The sequence below is a fragment of the Balaenoptera acutorostrata genome, chromosome 20 (genome assembly GCF_949987535.1).
Source record: "Balaenoptera acutorostrata chromosome 20, mBalAcu1.1, whole genome shotgun sequence".
NCBI classification, from domain to species: Eukaryota; Metazoa; Chordata; class Mammalia; order Artiodactyla; family Balaenopteridae; genus Balaenoptera; species Balaenoptera acutorostrata.
This window is the reverse complement of record NC_080083.1, coordinates 55,212,913-55,235,721: the sequence shown is the minus strand read 5'-3', so window position 1 is coordinate 55,235,721 and position 22,809 is coordinate 55,212,913. Positions and strand designations below refer to the sequence as shown.

Below are 22,809 nucleotides of genomic sequence, written 5' to 3'. Positions count from 1 at the left end.
ACTGAATCTTATGTTTGCAGGATTTGTTCTTTTTTTTTTTTTTTTTTTTTTTAATGTACTTTAAAAAGAGAAATTTCCCAGAAGAGCTTTTTTGGATCCACCATTAAGGTTTTGAAAGCACAGTTACATGAAACTCATCGGTAATCCAAACTCTTCATGTCCATCAGTAGTCTCTGCTGATTCTTCTCTGCGCTTCCGCCGGGGAGCTGGCAGACACTGCGTTCCTGCAGGCTGTCTTCCCTGCTCCCACGCCCGTCGAGGTACCGAGAAGAGGCAGGGAGGCATCTTTGTGGAGCGTCTGCTTGGGTGCCAGGCTCAGCGCCAGTCTGTACCATCTGTACCGGGCTTAGATGGCTCAGTGCCATCTCTTTCCTTTTCATCTTCCTTGAATTCTGGTGAGGGAAGAACCCCTTCCCCTTTTCGACAGATGTGAAAATCACTCCCAAGAGATAAAGAAATTTACCCAAAGTCACTCAGCTGATAGGTGGTGGAGTCAGATTTGAACACCCATCCTTCTGACCTCAAAGCCTGGGTTTCCTGGATAAAATGGGAACTTGGGTGGCTTGGACTGCAGGCCCTGGAGCTCTCATAAATGGGACTGCTGGCCCCTGGGCAGGGAGGGTCTGGCACAAGGGGATGCCCAGGTTTGTGGAGCCAGCTGGGAAGGGTCAGTGTCCCCTGTCTGAGTAAGCAGCCGGAGGTCACGTGCCCGCTGTTTCACAGCCTTGAATTTCCTGAGCTGCCAGTTCTGGGAGGAGAAAAAGGAGAGGAAAGATCTGGGCTGGGCTGGTTTGGGCCCAGTTCCCAATTAAACAAGCTGCTTAGTTTCCCATGAGTGGCGGTTTTACCTGCCCCAGGGTCTTTGCTGAAGGGAAGAGGGGTTTCAGGCACCCCAGTTAGAAGTGGGTCTGGGGCTCACAAAGCCTCATATCAGATGCCCTAAGCAGCCGCAAAAGCCCTCAGCCCTCACGCCTGACACCCAGGCCTCCGCCCCGAGGGAAAAACAAGGCTTCTTGGGCTGGGGCATTTTCTGCCAGGTCGTGAAAACGGGCCTGGAGTCGCCAGCTCCCCTTGGTTAGAAGTTTCATGTGGTTTTCAAAGCACTTTGACACGGTTAGTGCAAACCACCCTCCCCAAAACCCCACAAGGGAGGGCAGGAAGTTTGAGCCACCTCCTTATGAGCAGCCAAATAGCAGGTGGGTTCATTGCCCTCGGTCTCAGTTGGGTAAATGGAGGCTCAGGGAGGTGACGCCTCGTCTCCGGGGCCCCCTGGCCAGTTAGCCATGGGTAAGCTCAGGGCTTTGATTCCCCAGTGCCTGCGAAGATTGCTTGCATTTAAAAAACACAGGCAACTGTCTCAGTGAACACCTGGGTGCCTCTGTCTAGCCTGAGAAGCGAACATTTAACAGTCCTGTTTCCTTCTCACCAGACACGCCCTGCATCCGTATTTATCTATTTATCGTTCCCATGTTTACTTTAGAACTTTTGCTACACGCCTCTGTTTCTCTCAGTAATGTATGCTATTGTTTTACACGTTGCAAAACGACATAACCAGGAGCATGTTCTGTAAGTAGCCTTCGGAAGCTTATTCAATTTGTGAGTTGAGGTCATCTGCACCAGTGCCTGTAGTTCTGGCCTGTGCATTTTCTCTGCCAGATGGTAGTCAGTGGGCAGATACACTATAGCTTTCTAGGCTCCCCTTGATGGACATTTGGGTTGTTGTCATATTTTTTTGCCTTTATAAACCATGCTGCTCCGACCATTCTTGTGTCTCCTGGTAATTTAGGAATTTGGACTTAAAAATCTTATTCCAAGACCTGTGGCTGCCCCAGGTAAGCTACCCTCCCCCTCTTTGGGACTCATGTTCTCCACTCCCACCCCTCGCTAACCTGTGTCCAGAGAGGCTGGATTGGTCCGATGTCTGGCCTAGAGCAAGAGCAGAGAGCTGATGGGCTTTTAAGTCTAAACCAGGGTTTCCCAAACTGTGTTCTCTTCGGGCTCATTAATACGCATTAGAGAGGCAAAGGGGGTTCCACAGTCCAATAAGTTTGGGAAATAGTTAAAGACTTTGAACTTTTAAAAAACTCACATTGTAGAATTTAATTCAAAAATATATTGAAATGTATTTGTAAATATCCAAAAGAAGGACTGTAGAGGGTAGCAATTGCCAAATCTGTTTGACTGCGGAAAACTTTTGGGATGGGAGCATCCTGCAGAGCAGGTTGTCCTGCTTTAACAGACTTTGAGAAACAGGGGTCTAAAAGTGCTGGCTTTGGGTGGGGAAGGTGCCAGTCTGCAGTGAAGAGGGTTTTTTTGGGCAAATGTTGGGGAAGGAAAATATTTCCCCTACCCTCTTAGGTTCAGTCTTTGGGGGTCTGCAAATTAAACTGACAAGAGCCACGTTAGCAAGAGAAATGACAGACTTAAGCATGTACATAAGGGAGTTCACAGAAAACTGTGACTCAAAGGGGCGTTAGAATTTGGGGCTTATATACATACCTTCTTAGTAGGGGAAGGGGAGGGGGAGAAGAGCACTTACTGGAAAACAAAGGACTCTGGAAAGATAAATGGGCCCTTAGGAGGAGAGATGGGATACAGGATAGTTTTGTGAGAGTATCTGGTAGGTGTGGTCTGCAGACTTCTCTGCTGTGATAGAGTCAGTCTTCCCTGGGTTGCTCAGGGGAGGGGACTGATGACAATTGCATTCTTCTGGAAGGCTCTGCTTTTAGGCAGATAAGATTTAAGGAACTCGAATGCCTTCTCTACAAAATCTTATGCCTCAATAGTGTATCCTGGACCCCTTTCTGGGTGTCCTTCTCTTGTTCTCTTCCAAGTGCCAGCCAGGCAGCGGGCAGTGTGGAGACCCTTAATAAAAAGGCCAAGCCTTGTGCACTGAGTTGGCCGGGGCGCCTCTGGCCCAGGCCCCCCCACTGCAGGAACTGTTGACCCTCCCACTCCCACCCCACTCACCCCCTGTGTGTCTCTTGGGCTCACCCAGCTCTAAAATGTTGTCAAGATCTCACCAAATCTCAGGGGTATGTATGTGTCTGTCAGTCCTAACGGTAGTTGTCAACCTAGGCTACCCATTGGAGTCTCCTGAGAAATCTTTTTAAAATTACCAACCCCTAGATGAGTTAAATCAGAATCACTGGGGTGGGGCCCGGGCATCTGTATTTCCTAGAAGCCCCCCCTTGGAATGGTAGTGTGCCACCAGGCTTGAGAACCTTTTTTCAGAGGCCAAGCAAATACCCTGCCCTTTCTGCTTGCTTATCCCCTACCCCCCGGTAGAACCTCAGTCCTCCCTTCTAAATACTGAACCATGTATTGTTTGACTCAAAAATTTACCATCTTAGCTGCTAAGGCTTTTGTTTCGGTCCTTATTTCTGTGAAGGGTAAGGAGGTCCAGAGTGTCACACGTAATGCCAGCCTGGAGCGCCCCCGCCTGGCGGTCCTCCCTCCTGACACCCTGGAGAAAGCCCTCGGGGTCGGACACCCCTGGTGTGATAGACGTCCTCGGTTTCTGTTTGAAATCAATGCAGGATCTGATTGTTTTGTTGCTGGGTATTCAGGATTCTGGAAGGAGGATGGTGTGGTGGGGTTGGAAATGTGCCGGGGGCTACTGCTCAGCTACAAAGTATCCATCACACCAGAGTAACAGAGTTGGCTGCCAAGGAGAGTTAAGATATCATCAAATAATTTCTGACACATTGTTGATTTAATGATAGCTTTTCAAGAGGAAAAAGAAATGTGTATTAAAGGTGCCTGGGAGGGGAAGATGCAGCCTGACTGTGGGGGTGGGAGAAGTCCTTCTTAGAAAGGAGGAAATGGGACCTTCCTGCGCTGAGTTCCACAAACATTTATGGGGCCACTACCTAGGAACCCAGGAGGAGGTAAGTCAACCAGGCAAGTGCTCCGGGTCAAGATGTGAGGTGGGAAACACGAATGGGGGCGGGGGTGGTCACATCTGATGGAGAAACATCCGGAGGGCTTCCTGGAAGTGGTGACTTCTAACGGGTTTTAGATGGGGCTTGGGAGACAACAGGGCCTGGATGAAGAGCATAGGGTCCTTAGAACACAGCATGTTTGGAGATGTGGCTGGCGGGAAGGTGGTCAGGGCCAGAGGCGGCTGCAGTCTGGGGGTCGTGGCTGAAGCTGGTGATGGAAGTAAGGCCGGCCTCTCCTCTCCTCGCATCTCAGAGGAGACCCCCATGTGCTGTCTAAACCCTTGCCTTGGGGGCTGAGAGAGGAAGGTCGCCCGGAGAAGTGCCCTTCTAGGAGGAGGGGTGCTTAATGCATGCCACATGCTGCCTCTGAGGTCAGATGGGACAGAGAAACTGGAGGCTGGCCACGAGGATTGTTTCAGGAGGTCGGTTTTAATGGTGAAATGAGCAGAAGCCAGATAGCAAAGATTAAGAACTGAGTGGGTGGTGGGAAGGTGGAAGACGCAGTGTAGACCAACTGTTAAGAGGCTGGATTGTTCAGAGAGGAAGAAAGCAAGCCTACAGTGGAGGAGGGAGCTGGGCCAAAGGAAGGGGGCTGGCCTTCTTTTTGAGATGAGGGGCAGCCTGAACGTTCTCCTAGTTCAAGTTGAGAAGGAACTGGAAAAAAGAAAGATGTCAACCCAATGTGACAACTAGCCCTTGCAAGCATTGCTCTGCTGCAGAGAGAAGCTGTGCGGTAGGGCCCCTCTCTCCCCCGTGCATGCCGGGGCCTTCGCTCTGGGGCTTTGGGGGTTACCCCCAGGGACGGTGGGGGCTTGTGTGTGTGTGCCAGCACCTCTCTGAGGACTGCCTGCCTCTAGGCACGGGGCTCCCCACCCCCCCACCCCTGGGGGCATGTGGCTGCGCATGCTCCCTGCCCACTTCAGCCCCCAGACCCACACTTCCAACCCCCCCAGCCCTTCCCCTGTTCCCCTGTGGGGGGAGCCCAGTGAGCTGCCCACAGAGGAGAGGGAGGGATATTTTTCTTGGCAGTTGACAGGAAGCATCTGCTGCATCCCATGGGGGTCTGCCCGGGGTGGGTTGGAAGAGAGTTGGCAGGTGGGCTGAGCTTTGTGCTCACCACCGGGCTTTGGGCTTGGCAGGAGGAACGTTCGGGACCTGGGAACTGGGGTGGGGGGGGCGGTATGTGTGTGCATGTGTGTGTGCGTGAGTGTGAGTGTGCGTGAGACAGGGAGGGAGGATGCAGTGTAACCACTTCCTCCCCTTCCGCTGCTGCTGCATGCTAGAGCAACCGTCTCGGGCATCACGTGAGTGCCCCTGTCCTGCAGCGGGGGTGACTCCCACAGAGGCTGCTATGCTCTTCACCCAGTTGGCCCAGCTGGAGGTGGGAGCCCCGACTCTCCCTCTGTGGCTTCCAGAGTAGGACCCTGCTGCAGGACAGCTGATCAGTGCTGCCGCCCCTGGCGACCCTTCTGTTGGGGGTTCCGCAGGGGGGATGGTGGGCTCTGCTCATGGGCAGGTGGAAACGGCCCACAGCATCCTTGTTCAGGACAACACGGGACCCCCCTCTCCACTGCACGTCACCTGGTGCCCAGCGAGGGGAGCTTCCTTAGTTTTGCGGGGGTGAGTCCAACTCCCTCCCCAAAAACCTGACTTACACCCCATCGGGTCTGGGAAGGGTCCCGCTCATGGATGCACGGCCTGGAGCAAGTTCCCTCTAGCTCTGAGTGTTTGTTTCTTCATCCTAACTTATACGGGTCGAGTTCCAGACTGCAGGGCTGTATGAGTTTCCTGTGGCTGCTATAACAAATTACCACACGCTCAGTAGCTTAAAACAATAGAATTTATTCTCTGGCAGTTCTGGAGATGAGAAGTCTGAAATCAGGGTCACTGGGCTAAGTCAAGGTGTCAACAGGGCTGGTTCCATCTGGAGACTCCAGGGGAGAGTCTGTCCTCACTGCCTCCAGCTGCTGGTGGCTGCTGGCTCTCCTTGGCTTGTGGCTGCATCACTCCACTCTCTGCCTCCATCATCACACGGTCATCTTCTCTGTATTCTTCAATTTTCCCTCTGTGTCCCTCTCATAAGGACCCTTGTGATTATGTTTGGGGCCCACCCAGATAATCGGGATAATCTCTGCATCTCACAATCCTTCATCACCTCTGCAGCGTCCGTCCTGCCATGTAAGGTAACATTCACAGGTTCCAGGAAGAGGGGGCATGATTCAGCCTCCCCCAGGGCTCCTGATTTGTCTCAGGGCCCTTCTGGTTTCAAGGTCTAAAACAGGAGAAGAAACTGGCTCAAGTGAAAAAAGGACACGTTAAATTCTTTTCTCTTTAATCTACCATGAACATATTCACATTGTTGTGCAACCGTCACCACTACCGAGTTCCAGAACATTTTCATCACCTCAGAAGGAAACCCCATATCCATGAAGCAGTCACTCCCCAGCCACGCCTGGCCCCACCTTAGCAACCACTGCTTTCTGTCTCTATAGATTGTTTTTTTTTTTTCTTTTTTAATTTTTTAAATTATTTATTTATTTATTTATTTTCGGCTGTGTTGGGTCTTCGTTTCTGTGTGTGGGCTTTCTCTAGTTGTGGCAAGTGGGGGCCACTCTTCATCGCGGTGCGCGGGCCTCTCACTGTCGCGGCCTCTCTTGTTGCGGAGCACAGGCTCCAGACGCGCAGGCTCAGTGATTGTGGCTCACGGGCCTAGTTGCTCCGTGGCATGTGGGATCTTCCCAGAGCAGGGCTCGAACCCGTGTCCCCTGCATTGGCAGGCAGATTCTCAACCACTGCGCCACCAGGGAAGCCCTATAGATTGTTTTTTAATCACTGTAATTCCGTGTGACTTTGAAGTAAATAAAAAGAAGCATGTTGAGGTACTTAGGGGAGGCCGGTGCCTAGATGCCTGTGCACAGGACGAGAAGGAGTTGCAGTAGCTTGGGTGTCTGGAAGGGATCCTGGCTCCACGCTCCCAGGGAAGTTCCAACAGCCCAGCTCACTCTTTTTTTTTTTTTTTTTTTTAGAGTGGTGGATTCCTTTTTTTTTTTTTTTTTAATTTTATTTATTTATTTATGGCTGTGTTGGGTCTTCATTTCTGTGTGAGAGCTTTCTCCAGTTGCGGCGAGCGGGGACCACTCTTCTTCGCGGTGCGCGGACCTCTCACTATCGCGGCCTCTCTTGTTGCGGAGCACAGGCTCCAGACGCGCAGGCTCAGTAGGTGTGGTTCACGGGCCCAGTTGCTCCGCGGCATGTGGGATCTTCCCGGTCCAGGGCTCGAACCCGTGTCCCCTGCATTGGCAGGCAGATTCTCAAGCACTGCGCCACCAGGGAAGCCCCCAGCTCACTCTTGAGCCGCTGCTTTTGAGCCAGGGGTGCATCCTGGCCTGAGCACCTGTGAGCCAGGTAAGTGAGGGAACCCTGGAAAGGGGTGGGTTGGCAGTCGCAGGAACCGACATCTTTGGAACCGTCTGACGGATGCTTAGCACACATCTGGCAAAGTGATTTCTTAGGAGAAGCTCTGTTCTTTCTGATGGTCGAATCTGAGAGTAATGTCCCCATACGTTCCCAGCAAGGGGACACTGTGATGTAGGGATCAGTGGCCTCAACAGTATCTCACGGTAGACGCTGCTGTGTGTCCTGTACCACCCCCCACGTGGCTGCATGCACGGTGCTAAAAATGACGCAGACAGACCGCTCCCCGAGGATCTGGTGTCATCTCAGGATGAAGTTGAGGGTATTGAGAGCTGTACCGTCCAGGACAGTAGCCACTGGCCACATGTGGCTACTGACCACTTGAAATGTGACCAGTCCAAATCGAGAGGTGCTGTACGTATAAAATGCATGCTAGGTTTTGGTACGGAAAGAAAAAAGAATGTCAATATCTCAAACGTTTTTATGTTGATTCCATGTTGGGTTGATGATATTTTAGCTCTTTAGGTTAAGTAAAATGCTTTAAAATTAACGTCACCGGTTTCTTCTTATGTTTTTTTTACTGTGGCTACTAGAAACTTTAAAATTATGTCTGTGGCTGGCCCGTCAGTGGACGGCCTTCCGTTTCGGCCGGAGGATTGGCTGGGCAGCTGCGCAGGCGTCAGGCTGCTCTCTCTAGATGCCGAGTGTGTGCTGAGCAGCAGTGGGTTCTGAGCGGTTCCGGGGGGGCAGATGTTCAGTGTTGGAAAAGCCCCTGGACTGGGGGCTTGTCAGGCGCAGGGGTTCCCTCTCCTGTACTCTGGGGGCCGCCGTCAGTGACAAGTGAGGGAAAGGTACAAGAGGAGCTTGTCACGTGTACAAAGCATGCAGGCCGCCTCCTGGGCCAGAGATCTGGGGGTTGGGGGAGACGGCGGGCAGGGCGAGGGGTGGGCTTGGAGAGCAGCTGGTTGGCGCCCAGGAAGGGGTGGTGGGCCCTGGGAGTGGACTCTGGGGCCAGAAAGCTGGGGGACAGAGTGAGGCCAGAGGTGAGAAGGAGGCTCCAAGGGGAGCGCTGGCGGGCAAGGAGTCTGCCAGGGCAGGCGTGGAGCGCAGGCTCTGTGTTAATTAACCCTGACACCTGGCCTGGCCTCCTTTGTGCTGGTTCCTGGAGCTGCTTTTTAGGGCCCAGTGATGAGGGCCCAGCCAAGTGGGCAGGGGTGTCAGGAGGGGCTGGGCCTTCCCCACTCTCTGCCTAGGATGTATTTTTTGAGTGGCTGCCCTTCCTGTTTCTGGACACACATCTCACTTTAATTCTTGCAGCTGGAGTTGATTACACCCATTTTACAGATGGGGAAGGTCCAGGCCAGCAGATGTTGAGTAGTGGGCCAAAACTAGTTCTAGTGAAGGGGCCTCCATCTCGTTTTGACTCGGAGGCCCATGTCTCGGATCCACCACGGCCTCCTGCCCACTGAGGTGGCCACTGAGATGCGAAAGAGGGCTCCGGACATGCATTCCCTCCCGCGGACACTCCCCAGGCTCTGGCCAAGTGCCTGGAGACCCATGGCAGCAGCTCTCCATGGCCACTCCACATGAGGGTGTGGAAGGGTGTGGGACACAGCCCCCTGAAGCCTTTGTGGCAAACCCCAAGACCTCGGAGGCTGTTGGGGAGCAAGTTGGCTGTCGGGTGGGAGTGGCCGCTGCTGGGGAGAGCTGCCTGCTGAGGGACATGGTGGTGGACGTGGTCAGCCTGCCCATGTGGCTGGTGGGGCGGGTGCCCCGGGGCCTTGCCCACCCACCACGCGGGGGCATTGGGGAACGGGAAACCCTGGGTGTGGCCTGGCCTACGAGGGCCGGGCTGGAGGTCTTTATCCCGGAGGCAGGAGGATGGGCTGGCTGGTGTCACTGGCCTAAGACAGCCTTCCCAGGTGTCACTCAGGCTCTTGTGCCCTTGAACTAACCACTCCCTGCCCCAGGAAGACCCCCACACCGGCCCCCAGCAGCTCTCTCCTCCTGTGGGAGGCGGCCTGAGCGTAGTCAGCCCCGCCTGTGCCTGGGAGTGACTCACTCCCTCGGGGTCAGAGGTCGTGACACAGGATGGATCTGGCCGATCCCAGTGTCCAGGCCCAGGCCCAACAGGGTCGCTCCCAAGCTCCCTCCTCTGGGGACCACCTAGCCCATCCCCTGAGGGGGTCTCGGCACTTCCCAGGGGCTTGCAGGGAGGGGAGAGAGGAGGAGACTCCGTGACTCATTCCCAGGCCCTTAGGGGCTGGAGAAGCAGGAGCCGGATGGGAATCGGAGTTCAGAGGCTCCAGGAAGAAGAAAGAGCTCTGGGTGAGCTGGCCACCACCTCCGCCTCCCCAGCCCCTGCCCGTTCCTCTCTTCTCCCTCCCGGGGTCATTGCCACCACCGCACACACAGCAGGGCTGGCTGTGCTCCCACCCGAAGCTGCCAGGAAGCCTGGACCTCCTGGGGAGGGCGGCCTGTCATCCGAGCTGCTAGGGGTCAGGACCAGGTGGGGGGTGCACCTGGCAAAGAGGGAGCGAGGGCGGGGCGGCAGGGAGAGAGGGTGCCTGTGGGCAGCGTCAGATTCTTGGCATCGCCCTGAACGGACGGGCTGGGAAAGGAGGGCAGCCTCGCTGGCTGTCCAGGTGAGCCTCTTTCCTTCTCTCTCTTTCCCGGACTTCTTCCCCGGGGACCATGTCACTCCTTTTGGGGGTGACTCAGGCTGGCTTGGGAACTGGGCTCCTTGGCATTTCCTAGGCACCCGGGGTGGGGGTGATTGCCGGGGGCGCCCTCTCTCTCCGCCTGCCCCCCCTCCCTCCGCAGCCCCTTGCCCTGCCCCCTCCGCAGGGAGGCCGTCGCGGTCCCTCCCTACCTCGGCCCGCGCTCTGGGAGGCTCCTTGTTCCTCGGCCACAAAGCCTCTTTGATCCTCTGCTCGGCTCCGAGCCATGTGACCCGGTGGGCGGGCCGCGCTCTCAGGCGGCCAGCGCAGCCCGACTCAGCTGCTGGGTGAGTCCTCGCTCCCTTTGTTCCCTCCAGCCTCGCACCGCTTGCAGGGGCCCCTCAGGTGGTCCGGCTGCCCGGCAGCCCCCTCGAGGGCCGGACGGGAGCGGCGCCTCCCCGGGGGCCCCCGGGTCCAGCCCCCCCGGCCGGCGGGACAGCCCCCGGGCCCCAGGAGCGGGACGGTGGGATCTCGGTCTTCACTCGGGGCCCAGATTTTCGGCCGCGGAACAGAAGAGAAGGGCTTTGTGTGCCACAGCCGTGTCTCTGTAAATATTTGGCCAGCTACCCGAGTGGTTAAGTCCTTCTTGGCCAGGAGTTTCTTGGAGCCCATTTCCCTTTAGCAAGGGGCTTCCCTGACTTCCAGGAGGGCTGGGAAGATCTGCGGATTGGCCACCGCTGCCTCTTAAAATCGTCCCGTCCAGATGGTCAGCCGTTAGGGGTAGGCGGCTCCGAGGACCTGCTGGAGATTAGTTTCAACAGACGCTAGAAATGCCGGAATCAGAGATCTTGCGGCCGGCATTGCGATCTGGGGAGTTTCTGCTGCAGCTTGTCTGGAATCCTGGGAGGTGTTTGGGATGTGTGCGATGTTCCTGGGAGCGGGCCGGGGGGCGGTGGAGGGGCGGCGGTGCGGGGGGCTGGAATGCGAGTGCTTTGCTGGAGGATGGAGCGAGGGCGTCCACCACGTCGTCACGCCCTGCTGAGGAGCAGGGGTGAGGAAGCGGCTTCTCGGGGACGTGCCTTCCAAGGGGCTTTCTGGCCCGGCCAAGAAGTTGGGAGAACCCCCAGACTCAAATCCCACAGCCAGCCCGGCATGTCACCCTAGGCGCCAAAGCTGGAGGGCCGAGGTGCTTCACAGGCAGTGCCATGTGCTCTGAAACTTCATCCCAAATGTCCCCTGGGTGTTGACTCAGCTTCCAGGCTGCTGCCCTTCATCCTTGTCTCCCTCCTTTTCTTCTGCCGTGAAATCTGCTGGCATTTTTGTCCGAGGTTTGGGGAAGCATCTCTGCTCACCAAAGAGACGTTTGAAATTCCTTTCCTGGAGAAAAATGTGCTGCCTGTCAGCGGTCCATACAGCGGGTTTCTGGCCCGTGGCGACAGCACCCTCGTTGGGATTCAGTTTGGATCCCGCATGGAAAAACCTGTTGGGAAGGAGGGAGAAAAAGGCCCTGTGTCCTCATAATTGTGTGTGCTTCCCCCCCCCCCCGCCCCCGCTTCATTCATTGTTGTTTTGCCTTGAAACTTAGGGCCTCCATGGGTGTTTACACAAATGTCATTTCTCCTTGGCAACCCGGGGGCTCCTTTTCAGGAAATAGAAAGAAGAACAAGTTTGTTTAACCACCTGGGGGTGGGGAGCCAGCATCCACATGAGGCCTCTTTGGAAAGGGCGGATTCCCACCTCTCTCCCCTTGGGTCTCTTCTGGGTGAAGACATGGCTGGGGAAGGAGGCCGCTTCTGTGGCTGAACTCTCTTTACGCCCGTCTCGGGGGGACCTGCGTGGTCGCTGACCCTCGCCCACCCCTCCTGGGCGTCCCTGCCGCCCCCGTCACTTCCGGGTTGTGGCACCTGCAGTACTATTGGGTCTACTGGTTTGTGTCTGCGTTTCCGCCAGACTCCGCTCCTCGTGGCCGGCGCTGTGTTCGGGATGCCGTCCAGTTCAGCTGGCGCGTGGGGAGGATCGGGGCCCCGGGCATTCTGAGACGGAGGAGACAGAGCCCTGTTCTGATGGGAAGGGGGGGGAGCCAAAAGGCAGAACACAGCCAGCGCTGTCATTGGGCCCCACCAACCCCAAGCCTTGTGGGGCCCGTGGGGTTACCCCCTGAGTGCCGGGCCCAGTGGCCCAGGCCTCCAGGATGGGGTTCACAAGGGCTTTCACCCCCGAAGCCCTGAACCCGTTAGGGTAACCAGGGTCCCTAGGCCGCCTTGCCTCCCCACCTCCTCCCTGATCCCCCGGGCCACCGTGCCCACGCCACTTCCTGTTGTGTCACCACCAGCCTGAGCTGCTCTGGTCAGATAGGGCAGCTTTGCAGGAAAGAGGTTTCCTAGGGGCTGAGATGCATTCGGCAGAAGGAGAGACCCCCACCAGCCTGGAGCAGTGCCAGCTTCCTACGGTGTCAAAGGTCTCTAGGCTGTTTTAGGAAGCCTGTCACCCCCTGCACGGTTCACTCTTGGGCTGGCTTTCCCATACCACCAACGGCTCTGGGCTCCCTCACTTTCCCATTGGCCAGGTAGGTGTGTAGGAAGGAGAACTTTATTTTAGCGTGTGAGGGTGAGGACAGATGCTTGCTGGCCGCCCCACGTCCCTGGCCAGGGTCCTCTCAGTGGCCTTCTACACCTACTGTTCCCGCCCATCCCTCTCTTCAGCCCTCCTCTCCCCAACCTTGGTCTAGACCACTGATACCACTGGGCTTCAGAAAGATGCAGGCTTGGATGTGGCCTGGTGCTGAGGTCCCGGTGGCCCAGCTCCCCACAGGAGGGGCTTCTCGGGGAGGATGACTCCAGCAGAAGTCATAGCCCTTGGCTGGGACTCTCTTCCCAGACTTCTGCCTTCCAGCACCGGGCTTTGATTTGTTCACTGAGTGCCAGCCTGGCTCCTGGGACAGGCAGGGACCTGTTCTCAGGAGCTCAGTGGAGCCTTCTGACGCCTTCCCAGGAGCGTTCCTGAGGTGGCAGCCGGGCACAGCCAGCTCCGAGGGCGAGCTTGCTGGGTGAGCAGGCTGGGGGCCCAGCGACGGTGCAGGTCTAATCACAGCCGGGAGGGCGCCTTGCCCCACCTGGCGAGCCCTCCAGCCTGCCCACCTCCCAGCGGGCTCACCAGGAGCCCTGTTTGGGGCTGGCAGAGGTGGCGGGTGGAACATCTCGCCCTGGGCGTGGGTGGATGGGCGGGGTTCAAACCTGCCACTCTCTTCTCTTTTTATCTGTGTCCTGTGGAGAAGGGCTGAATCCCGAGAGGCCCACGGAGCTTTGATTCCAACAGTGCAGGGGCCTGGGTGGCCACTTGTCCTCATCTGGACTCACCGGTCCACCTTCAGAGCAGAGTTAATAATCAGCTCGTGGGAGCAACTTCACCCCACCCACCCTTCTGGGGTGCGGGGCTGGGCCTCGGTTTGGAGGGAGGGGCGGCTCAGCACAAAGGTCCTGAAAGATGAAGATGAACCCGTTTGCTCACTCCTCTCTTCCTGGCCGTTCCAGCTTAAATGCGATTTTTTAACCCTTTAATCTGGGTTTGGTAGCCGGATCATAGCAGAAGCACCAAGTTTCTTGTCGCTCTCCTGAAGCTGGGGGTGGGGTGAAAGGTCAGCTCCTGAGCACCCAGGCCGCCCTCGGAAGCTCCGGGTTGAGGTTCAGTCACCGACGCTGACCCCACAGGGAAGGAGGTCCACCAGCCACTGGGGTGCCCCTCCCTCTGTTCCTTTGCTCCTGGTGTGTGGCACCCCCTTCTGGGGCCATGTCCCCCCAGAGGGAATGCCAGCCCCTGTCCTGCTCTGTGAGTGCCAGGCACCGAGTGCCCAGTGAGGCGGTCACTCCCGTGGCACTGGAATAGCGTCCTTGCTGGTGTCCCTGGTGGAATGTGCCCGTACCTCCTCCAGCCTCCCAGATCCTTATCGCTTATCTTATCTCCCAGGCCTGTCGCCGGGCTCTGACAGCAGATGAGGTTTTCCTTTCCTGGGAGCAGGAAAGTGAGTTTCCCTCGTGCGTGGAGGACATCCCACACCAGGTGGGGACGTCCGCGTCCTGTCTGTGTGTCTTTCCCTGGACTGTGCACTTGGGTTGTGTTTTCTTGGTCTTTGTGGCGGCCTGGACGCCCCAGGTGCTGGCTCAGTTGCTGTCGGAATGGATGCACGCACCGCGTGGTTGCAGCGTTTCATCTTTTGTCCAAATACTCTTGTGGTTTCTGTGAGACAAGCTCGAGAGAGCCTTATAAGAACAGACATTTGTTTTGCTCTCTTCATACAAGCTCTCCTTAGAGGCTTTTTTTTTTTTTTTTTTTTTTTTAAACAAAAAGGACCAAAGAGCAGCATTTCTTCCATGATTTGAATACATTCTCCTGGGGCAGGGGACTGGACCAGATGACCCCAGGCTTGCCCCCATGCTCTGGTGCTGGGGGAGCCGTAGGGGAGTGAGGACAGGATCCCAGTCTTTTGTTCCTCGTCTGCCGGGGACAGAGGAAGAGCTGCCCATTGCTGGGGGTCAGTTGTGGGTCCCGGAGACAAACGGCTGCTGGACAGAGGCCCCGTTGAGTCAGAGGGAGAATCGTTGTCGACTGTAGCTTGGGGGTCGGTGGGGGCCAAGGGTGGGCAGGAGGTGCAGAGGGCGGAGGGAGTGTCGCAGCCCCCATGGGGGAGCAGGTGGGCGATGCACCACCTCTTGGCCTCACTCATCTGCCCCTGGCCCTGCGGTGACGGAGGGCACAGAGCAGAGGCACTGCGGCCACTTTGCAAACCGCATGCTCTGCTGATGTCACTCTGGTCACCCCAGTGGCTTTGCAGTCAGCCTGCCAGGCCCCGAACCCCACAACCAGCTCTGTCCTCCGACCACGGTTTACTCTGGGCCAGGTGCCCGGGGCCCCCAGTCTTAATGTCGAGGAGTTTCATTGAAGCGACCTTTGTCACCAACTGCTGGAGCTGCCTCCCTCCCTCCCTCCCCACATGACAGAGGTGGGGACCAAGGCCGAGGCGAACGGTAGGTCGGGACGTGTCCACGACAAAATGTCATCCTCCCGGACTTTTCCTCGTGGGAAAAAGAACACGTTTTACGAGGCTTTTGTTTGCCATTGGTTTAAGTGTAGTTGTTTAAAAAGTGGGAAAACAGAAGGATCTCCACTGTGTCACCTGCTGCCTGGGAGGTGCTGAGGGCAGGTGGGAAGGGGCCTTTCCGTCGTCTCTGGGCTCTGGCCGCTTGCCGTCCACCCCGCCTCCACGGCCACCCTCTGGGGCTGGAGTGCTGGTGAGGAGAGGAGCGCGGTCGGGGCAGAGGAGGGGACCCCGGGGGGTGTGGGGCTGTGTGTCCAGGCGGCAGCGGGGGGAGGGCCAATGGGGCAGCTTCTGCTCAAATCGCTCACTTCCGGCAGGGCCACCCCGGCACGGCACCCGCTCGGCAGATGCCCGCCTCCTGCTTGCCTGGCACAAAGTTCCTCAGCTGTCCTTTTCCATCTTTCCAAAGTCTTGCCTGTCTCCCCAGCCTCCTCCAGGGCTCCCTGTGGAACTGGATGGCCTGGTCCCGTCTCCCCAAGGCTCCTGGGACGCCCCCCTCCCCCCGTGCGCCAGCAGCCACCTCTGTCCCCATTCACTCATTCACTCCCTCGTGCGTTCATCCACCAGTGCTTTCGGGGGCATCTGCTCAACAGTCCTGAGCGGAAGAGGTGCCACCGTGCTTGGGCGCCAGGCCCCCCGTGGGCCACAGAGGGAAGGGCAGGAGACCTCTGTGTGCACCTCAGTTTCTGCATTCAGCCTGCGGCCACTTCGTCGGGTTGTGGGGAGACGTGTGAGCTGGGCATGGGGGGTTGGTCCTCCGGTTTTGTGGGGTGGGTGGAGGTGAGGCAAACCCCCCCTCCGTGGGTGCCCCCTGAGCCGGCTCCCCGTGGGGCTCTCCGAGGACGGCTGGGGAGTAAAGAGCTGATTCACACCACGGGGCACCCAGAGACCCGAGTGCGAAAGTTATAATTAAAGTTGCTCTTGAGCAACCCAGAGGCCCGTCTCCCTCTGCGGCCCGTGCTAACCCTGTAAAAGTGGGACTGAACTGAATTCCCTCTAGTTGTGGCTTGTTTGGCATCCTTAGGGTTTGGGGTGGGGAGGGAGAGGACTTGGGCTTCTAGCAGATTTGGGGTGTGTCCTACCAAGAGGGTCCAGGAAATCCGGCAGCGGCCCCCCAGCAGCTCCGGCTCCTCCCATCATTTCCTCCGGGCCTGCGCTGAAGACGCTGACCAGACTCAGCCCCTGACCGGTCCGGCGGGGCTGCAGGTGGGTGCCGGGCCTGAGTCCTGCTGCCTGGGCCGCTGCACCCAGCTGGTTCAGGTATGTGGAAGGGGTCTGAGTGGGTGTCTTGGGAAGCAAAGGTTTTCCCCTCTTGTCCCTCCTGCCCAGGGATTCAGGATGAGCCAAGTTCAACCCTTCTGATTGCTGATGGGCTGTGTTTTTATTTCCGCTTCCCCCTCCTTTCAGGGTGAGGTTTACGGCTTCCTTCTATAAAAGGGCCCTGCTCCCGGGTCATTCTGTGACTTGACAGGTTCCAGCCCATGACACTGAGGGCCCTTTTTAAAAATTCACGTTGAGTCCTTATGAGCATTGGTGGTGCGAGAAGGAGGCTGGGCAGGTATAGAGGTCACCAAAGTCACCGGGCTGAGGAGCCACCCACCTCCCCTGGGCTGCAGAATTGTAAGGGGGTGCCTTGCAGGCCAGATGCTGGGTCAGTGCTGGGGGCTGGCCGTGGACCAGAGGACACAGTCCCTGCTCTGGTTCCCTGGGGAGCTCAGTCGCCAGCCTTCTTGTTGTTGATAATAGCTTTATTGAGAAATAATTCACTTTCCAGAAAATCCATTCTTTTAAAGTGTACAGTTCAGTGGTTTTTGTATATTCACGAAGTTAGGCAACCATCACCACTAATTCCAGAATATTTTTATCACCCCTCAAAGAGATCCATTAGCAGGAGCTTTCCATTCCCAACTCCCTGCTCCCAGCCCCTGGCAACCATGAATCTGCTTTCTGTCTCCATGAATTTGCCTATTCTAGGTATTTTATAGAAGTGGAATCATATAGCAGGTGGCCTTTTCTGTCTGGCTTCTTTCACGTAGTGTAATGTTTTCAAGGTTCATCCATATGTAACATGTCCATGCTCCATTTCTGTTTATAACGGAATAGTATTCCATTTTATGGCTGCATCACATTCTGTTTATCCATTCATCAATTGATGGGCCTTTGGGCTGTGTCCGCTTTGTAGCTCTTTTGAATCACGCTGCAGTGAGCATTGGTGTCCAGGTTTGGGTGTGGACATGTGCGTTCATTTCTCTTGGGGAATTGCAGGGTCACTTGGGAAAGCTTGGCTCACCAGCACTGAGTCGGGGGTGCCCTGTTGGTCCCTCGGGCCCCACCCCCAGTGGCTGTGAGCATCTCGCATATCATGTCTCGAATCTGTGTCTCTGTGCAATTTGCTGGGGGCTGTTTTGTTTTCACTGTGAGTCCGGGGCCAAGCTCCGTGGAACAGGGTGAATCGACGTGGAATCAATGCATGGATGAGTTGGGGGCGGGGGGCAGGAGCAGAGGAGCCCGTTGGGTCTGCAGCTGGGGCCTGTCGCTGACTTCTAGTTTCCTTTGCCTGCGTGGGGCCCAGAATAAGGCAGAAAGGGGAAATGGAAGGCTTGTGTGTCCTCTCCCAGGGAGACCGGGAGGCATGCAGCAGTGAGCTCGTCGCAGTGTGAGAGGAAGTGGGTGGATGGAAGGAGTGGGTGGGTTTGGCGTACCCTCCCCCAGGGGGACGTGCTCCTCTCCCCACCAGCCTTGGCCCCGAGGGGGGGTGGGGGGGGAGGCGTTTCCTTCCTGGGAGGGTGGAAATGTGGGGTGGGGGGCTGCCTCTGGGATCCAAGGAGGGGGTGAGGGTGGCCGCCGTTCTCCCAGATCTGCAGGAGCTACATGCTACAGCGTTTCTGGACTCTTCTGTGCATCACACGCAGAAAAGTTAAGCTGTAGAGAGAATGCATGTCGGTTGTCTTTTTAAACCACCGCACAAGTGCAGCCGGGAAAGGCCCACCCCTGCACGCGTCTGGGCGCCGGCTGTGTCCACTCTCAGCGTCGCAGCCCGGCAGTGCGCTGGGGAGGGCCCACTGGCGGGGTCTCGGGAAGGCGGCGGGGCGGCCAGGCTCCCTCCCTCCTCCTCTGGGCCCTCCCCGCCCGGCAGCTGGAGGGACCTCTGCTTCTCACCAGTTCTCAGGCAGAAATTACCATATGAATGTGGCTCCTTCCCGGAGCCAGCGGCTGGGGAGACCTGGGAGGGGACAGGCTCCCACCCTCTGGGGCCTCCCGGTTCTGTGCTGACCGTGGCACAGATCGATCTGGTGGAAGACGCCGGGCATTTTCGATCCACAGTAGGTCCCCTCTGGATGCGGAGGGTGCGGGGGGGGTGGGTTGGGGTCTGCCTGCGGGCAGGGCAGAGCCTGCTGGGTCCCAGCAAGTGTGGGAGGCCCCGGGGACAGGCGTGCTCCCTCCTTTATCTTTCGTCTCAACTTGTAAGAGAACGTGTTGTTACCGTAGCTCTTGTTATTTTGGTCTGATGTCAGAAGGCTCAGCTAATTACAGCAGGAAATGTAGACTCTAAGGAAGGATGTGAGGACGAGGATCGGGAAGGATAAAGCAAATCTGAGCGCTCTGTAAACTGTAAAGTGCAGCGCACAGGCCAGCCCAAGGGTCAGCCCTCCTCTGATGGCCCAGCCCGGTCCCTACTTGTGTCTCGATGAATACCCTTTGGCAGTTGACCAAATCACTCTTAAGTTTGGGCTGGTGATACGTCACATTTAACTGCTGGACAGCAAATTAATGGACACCTAGTGACTGGAAGCCTGGCCACTCCACGTAGGGGACCCACGGCTCACCACAGCACCGGCCAGGCAGGCCAGGCCAGCTGCAGCACGGATGCAGCGTGCCTGAGGTTTCAGAGTTAGCACAGAGCCCAGGGTGGGTCCAGGTGTTCGGACCTGAGCCCCCTGCACACCAGCCCTGCCTGCCTCAAGCTTCTGGGAGAGACCCCACGTGCCTTGAAGCCCCAGTTAGGGGTGGGTGAGGAAGGCGGTAGGGATTAGGGACCGCCCAGTCTCCCCGTCCCAGTGGGCGCCCCCATCCCCCCACTGACTGTTTCCCGAGCGAAATGTCCTGAATGGGCAGGAGCTGTCCGAGGATGTCCACCCATCCTTCCGCCGAGGTGCTTTGTGGCCGCAGGAGGATGGAAACCGGAAATTGTTCACATCTCATTCACACGCTGCCACACACTGAAACCCGAACGAGGGGGAAGCCCATGGGAAAGGATGCAGGCCAGCACTGCGGGAACCTCGCAGAGGGGCCGGGGCTGGAGAGGCGCCACCTGGATTGACCCGGGAGCAGTGGCCGGCCCCGTGATGCTCTGGGAAGAGAGGAGGGCAGGAGGAAAGGGCAGTGAGCTCACCTTCCATTCATTCATTCATTCAACATCTTACTTACTGGGCGCTCGGATGTGTAAGGTTTTGTGAGCAGCAAAGGAGACAGACCCAGGCGTTCAGCAGAGGAAGACAAAATCTGCAATTACACGTTGTGCGCAGGGCCACTCTGGAGGAGAACCACGGGACCCAAGGGGAGTTCCCCTGAGCAGTGCTGAGGGAGAACCTCTCTGAGGAACCTTGTTTGAGCCGCAGAAAGGAGCCAGGGAGACGGTGCACATATCCAAACTGGAGAGGTGGGCATGTGCTTGTATTTTATTAACAAATGCTTAGAGCATTTACAGTGCCAGGCACTATTCTCTGTGCTTTGTAAATATCTCGTTTGGTCCTCATCGTACTCTTACGAGGCAAGTATTGTTATCCCGTTTCACACATAAGAAAATTGAGGCACAGAGAGGTTAAGTTACTTGCTCAGGGTCACACAGGGAGTCTGGGATGGAACAGGATCCGAGCCCCAGGATTCTGGGGCCACGGGATCTTGTGTTTTCCCAGGTGCAGGAAGAGCTAGTTAGGGTTTCGAGCCAGGGGAATGATGCGATTAATTTGTTTTAAACAGGCCTTCCTGGTGCTTTGAGAAGGATGGACTGCGGGGGAGGGCAGTTGATGGCGATGGTTTGGATTGTGGGAGCTGTGGAGGGAGGGAAGCAGGGCGACTGCCTGCAGACGTGTTGGGTTCGGATTGATAGGACTTTGGGGTGGATGATTGGATCTGGGGAGATGGAAGGGGGGGGGACCAAGGCTGGCCCCTGGATTTCTAGCTGTCATAAATGGATGCATGGAGATGCCATTACTCACAGGGGCAGGGGGTGCGGTGGGGAGGGTAGGCTCGAGGTCTAGAGTTCAGTCTGGGGCATGTTCAGTGGGAGACATCTAGACTTCACTAGGGCAGGGGCCACAGATACCCAGTTCTGGGCAGGGGGCCTGCCATAGCGGGACATCTCTGCTGAGTCATCAGTGCCCATCAGGTTGGCATTGGTGTATGAATCTGGACAGAGTTTGGCATTCGATGCCCAGAGGATGGGCAAAATCACTGGGGAGAGTGTCCAGCTGGGACCAGACCTGATTCTATCAGTGGAGGAGGAGCCAGCGAGACGGCTGAGAACCAATAGCCAGAGACAGCGGAGAATCAGCAGAGGAAAAGCTGGGCCGTCAGGGGCTGCATCCCTGCGAGTTGGAGTGAGGGGTGACCCCTGTGCGTTTGCTCTTCAGAGGATGGACGGCTCCATCTGGTCAGAGCCCCACGTCCAGAGGTACACCCAAGCTTCATGCACAGTGGGGGCATGCAGGGGCCGCAGGAAGCTGGGCCCTTCCTGCTTCGCTCTGGTGTCCGACCCGCATGGGGCTCAGGGCTGTCTGTGCTCCCTGCCCGCAGCCAGCTTCTCCCCCGGGCAGTGTTTCAAGGGTGATGAACGTGTCTCCCAAGGGGTGGCCAGGCGGATGTGTGTGTCTCTGAGGCTGCTTGGATAGGCGGGCCATCCATCTGCATCCTCACCTCAGAGAGCGTTTGAAGTCGTGGCTTAGGGTGTGTCCTAAGATTTCACAGGCCTGCTCTGGTGCATCCGCTCCCCTGAGTGGCCCCCTTGGGAGAACAGGGGCTCAAGGTTGTGTGGGGCGGGGAGCAGTGGGGTCTTTCCGGTAGGCAGGGCTCTGAGCAGCCCTGCAGGCAGGTGGGCACAGTCTAGGTGGGCCGTCTGCGGAGCGCATACGGAGGGGGCCATGTAAGGGGCCTTGCAGGTGCCCAGGCCATGAGCACACTGCTTCCTGACCTGCTGCCCAGAGTTGGCGGGGCGGGGCGGGGGGCGAGGGGGGAACATGACTCCAGCTTCCCCAGCTCACATCAGCCCAGAGCCGGGGCTGCCATTGGATGGCTGACATCGTTCTAAATGGTCCAGAGCTGCTGACCCATCATTTCTTCCCTCCCAACCTTCCCAGACCCTCCAGCCAGTGGTACGAAGTGTCCTGCCTCCTTAAGGGGTCATTGGTCAGGCTTCCACTCCTGCCCCAGGAATTCCCCCCTCCCCGCTTGTCCCCCTCCCTGGCCCTGCCTTCAGCCTCTGCCTCTCTGCCTCTCTGAGAGGACCAGGGCAGGGGGAGACCTTAGGCAGCATCCCGGAGCCTGAGTGGACGGATCTGCACAAGAGAAGGGCATTGTTTGATACCTTTGAGGGGAAAAGCTCTTTTCCTGCTTAGCTCCTGGCAGCGGGACGCCCTGTTGCACCCCAGAGACCCCTGTCTAGTTCGTGTTATTTTAAATGATCTCATCCGTTGCAGGAGGTGGAGCCCCCAGTGCCCCCAGCCTCCCCAGCCGCGGAGCTCTGGTGTGCATCTACTGACAGTCCTGCTGATAGCAGAGGGGGCTGGGGGTGGGACGCTCTGCCCCTCCCCCGCTTAGGGGGACATCCCTGATAAGAGGAAATTCCACCCTGTGACAAATGGCTACTTTCCATCCATCAGAGGGGGAAGATCTTTTCTTTCTCTCTTTAACTTGGCAAGCATTTGCCAAGAATTAATGGAGGAATCTCTGTGGCCGGCTTCTTTGGACGCGGTGGGCGGGCTGGCCAGGGCCGGATTCTGGGTTTGCCTTGGGGCAGGGGCCCATCATGCTGGAAGGTTCCCTGGGGTGGGAGGCGGCTCGGGGGCACATTCCCTGATCCTGCGAGGTGAGTGGGCGGTGGAACAGGAAATGAAAGATAAATCCCTTGACACAGGAAGTCGGAGGGCTCTTCCCTGGCCTTCACCGCAACATCAATTCTGCAGAGGCCGCTTTTTAGGAAGTGAATGGGACGGAGTGCAGGTTGGAGCCTGCTCTGACCAAAGATTGATGTCTCAATAGGCCGCTGAGCCCGGGTGAGGAGCTCGGCTGGAAGAGGAGGCGGGAGGCGGGCTGGAAATGAGAGAACAGAAGGGGCCTCTTCCAGAAGGGGGGGGCGGGCTCAGAGTTGGACGCTGTCCAAATCTGGCTCTAACGACCGACGCCAATTGAAACCGTGTTGGCAGAAATGAAGAGCTTCTTGAGATTCTTTCCTAGACAAAAGAGAAGAAGTTTGCTTCAAAGGGTTTGGCGAGAGAAAAGGGCAGCCAGTAAGAGTGGAGAACAACCCCCTCCAGGACTTTGGGGCGCCCTGGGCCCCTGAATGAATAGAGTCGGGTGAGGATGGCGCTGTTCCTGCCGTGACCTCTCCCAGGTCCCGCAAAGGGCGCAGGGTCGTGGGAACTCTTTCCACCCAATCTCTCCTCATACAGAAACCGTAAAACTGCAGTTTCATTTTGGGTCT

General features: G+C 57.1%; 1 protein-coding gene across 6 annotated transcripts in view; it reads left to right on the top strand.

Moving 5' to 3' along the window:
* SEPTIN9 (septin 9) overlaps nucleotides 1-22,809 on the top strand; it is a 165,091-nt gene that overhangs the window by 115,202 nt on the left and 27,080 nt on the right. The window contains exon 1 of one of the 6 annotated variants that reach the window (XM_057535334.1): nucleotides 9,554-9,686. The exons of 3 other annotated variants lie outside the window; for them this stretch is intronic. In XM_057535334.1, coding sequence (XP_057391317.1) covers nucleotides 9,641-9,686 — 46 coding nt within the window. In that variant the 5' untranslated portion in view covers nucleotides 9,554-9,640. Of the gene's footprint in view, nucleotides 1-9,553; nucleotides 9,687-9,979; nucleotides 10,004-10,230; nucleotides 10,366-22,809 lie in introns of those variants that run through there. 2 more of the 6 variants (XM_057535336.1, XM_057535335.1) reach the window with 2 other exon arrangements.